Source organism: Zophobas morio, unplaced genomic scaffold (genome assembly GCF_036711695.1).
Source record: "Zophobas morio isolate AGI-343-1 ecotype UQ-CSIRO unplaced genomic scaffold, CSIRO_AGI_Zmor_V1 ptg000058l, whole genome shotgun sequence".
NCBI classification, from domain to species: Eukaryota; Metazoa; Arthropoda; class Insecta; order Coleoptera; family Tenebrionidae; genus Zophobas; species Zophobas morio.
Window position 1 is genome coordinate 4,633,229 of NW_026972163.1, and position 2,600 is coordinate 4,635,828.

The 2,600-nt window shown below is 33.2% G+C and overlaps 1 protein-coding gene across 1 annotated transcript; it reads left to right on the plus strand.

Moving 5' to 3' along the window:
• The first annotated feature begins 761 nt into the window (after positions 1-761).
• LOC135143182 (larval cuticle protein F1-like) lies at positions 762-1,254 on the plus strand. Its single transcript, XM_064075059.1, has one exon. The coding sequence runs from the start codon at positions 821-823 to the stop codon at positions 1,124-1,126; it is 306 nt and encodes a 101-aa protein (XP_063931129.1). The 5' UTR covers positions 762-820; the 3' UTR covers positions 1,127-1,254.
• Positions 1,255-2,600: the final 1,346 nt, after the last annotated feature.

The following is a 2,600-nucleotide window of genomic DNA, read 5'->3' on the forward strand; positions in this document are numbered from 1 at the left end:
AAAAATTATGTGCTGTCGAATTTTTATCTTTTGCAGGATAAACAAACTAGTAGCAACATACTAGAAAAGCTCGAAGTGTTGTTAATTTCATAAGAATAAATAAGTTTTTTTCTTATTTATATGCAACTCGAACAAGTACATAATCAGGCGTTTCTGTACTCTTTTTACCTTTGATTATGTACTTGATACATAAATAGCTATTTTGTTTAAGTAAACGCATTTTCGGTTGATAGTCAAATTTTGTTGCATGTGCTAATTTTAATTAATTAACTATCCAAAAGGTATAATGTAATAAATATTTTAGCATTAATATCAATATTAAATAAAGGAGTAGGTAGTGGCAGCAATGAAAACAATGGACAGTTTTAAAAGGAGATAAATAAACGGATATTTCTTAATGTTACCGTTTTAGAGCAAGGTCAGTCTTCGTGACGAATTTCAATAACCAAGGAAATCTCTATGAACTACTGAAATTAGAGTACGCAATTGCAATCACATAAATAATTAAATACTTGTTACATACTCTTCCACCATAGCAATTTACCTATGTTGACATACAGTTACGTATAAACCACATGATATTCGTTCCACGATTTCATTAAATTGCGTAAACTCTAAGCAATACAGGACCCCCTCTTCCTGTCAACCCCCGAAGGTCAAAATTTTTTTACGTGCGTTTAGGTATCACATCCGTAATATCGTAAACCACACAAGGCTCACTTTGGGTGTAGCACATTCACCTTGTCGTATATAAAAGCTTTGATATTCGTCGTCTTCTTCAGTTCAGTTTGTCCACAGTACAACACAGACCTATACAAAAATGTTCAAATTGGTGGTGTTGTCTGCTCTTTTGGCTGTTGCCGCCGCTCGCCCCGGTCTGCTGGCCCCAACCGTCTACAGCAGTGCCATTGTTGGCAGCGTACCAACATCCATCAGCCATCATAGCAGCTCTGTGGTCCATAGCGCTGCCATTGCTGCCCCCGTCGTACATGCCGCTCCCGTCGTACACGCCGCCCCCGTCGTCGCCGCACACGCTGCTCCCATCGTCACTGCTCACGCCGCTCCTATTGTAGCAGCTTCTCCACTAATCTCCAGCTACGCTGCACATGCTCCTCTTTTATTTTAAAAAAGTGAACATGTACCTTACCACAATTAGTCATCAACAAGCCTAAGAAGCTAGTGTCAAACTGTTCCCAGTTTCATTGCCATATGTTATGAATTTACCTTCTTAATTAAAGAACCCCTTTTCCTTTTTATTTTTGTTTTCTTTTTAATACACGTACATTCGATTCACACAAAATATCAAGATACAAAAGCATCCGTTATAATCAGGTATATTTGTATACTTACGTTAAACCTACACTGTATATATGTAAAATAAACAACCTCAATACGAAACTTTGTGTCACAATCTGAATTATAAAAAAATGTCAAAAGTAAAATTTGTGTTATATGCGATTTTTTTATGAAGCAAATCACATGGCTGCTAGGAAGTATATAGGCCGAGGTTAAACTATTGGCAGCATAATTGTTACACTTAAGGTCTATACAAGAACATGTCAACTGATGAAGGTTATGTCCACCTTGAAAAGGAACTATTCAAAAAGTTCATAGAAGATGGCAAAATTTGATAAAAAAATTAAATATTTATATGGTACTGTTCATTTTTTAATCAGTTCTTTTATAAAACTTCAGTGATAAATGAATTTATGCATTTTTTAATTAAAAAATTCTTAAATCCTCACTAGATAGGAAATGATTTTTTTCTAATATTGAAAATTACTAATAAGTTACTAATTACTAGAAGCAGTTTTTGTTTCCTTGCTACAAATAGAGTTTTATGATATTTGTTTCCACTATTGTTTGTACCTTTCAATCGGTCTTTTTGACAAACCTTTGATTGCATGATTTTTTAGTTCGGCGTCAATATATCAGTTTTTTAAGTATGTGGAATATAATTTAGATTTACGAAGAGACATTTTCAAAGTGCCAACACAACTAATACATTTTTATCATAATTTATATGTTTAAGTGGACCCACCTGACGTTAAAAGTTATTATAGTATATATTTTAGTCACAGTTCAGATTAATTTTAGATATATTTTTTGCAATACAATTTCTCGAAAATAGCTATAAAAGGCAATACTGTCTGCCATCTGCCGGCTGTGTCGATTTTTATTAGAAAAGTCGTCTTCAAAACTGCCAGATCGATTGTTATCAAATTTTAAATTAAGTTAGTTAGGAAAATCTTGTGGATGGTAACACGCTTACCAAAATTGTTCAATTATCCCCATCAACAAGGAGATGACGTCATCTACAAAATTTACAATAGTAGATAATATTTAAATTTTATAAAATAAGATGCTCCTGAACTTGTAGTTTATAAATCCGTATTGAGTTTTATACTCTAGACATCCATTTTTAGAAAAAAATGGATTTTTGTATTTTTGGAAAAAGAATCAAAACTGTATAACATTTTACAATTTAACTTTGAAATTGCAAAACTGAATCCTGTGAAATCTTCCAAACATTTTATTGGAAGCGTGGTAAATCGCTAATCAAAATTTGGAATGCTATCTCCTCTGGATTGAGGAGATAG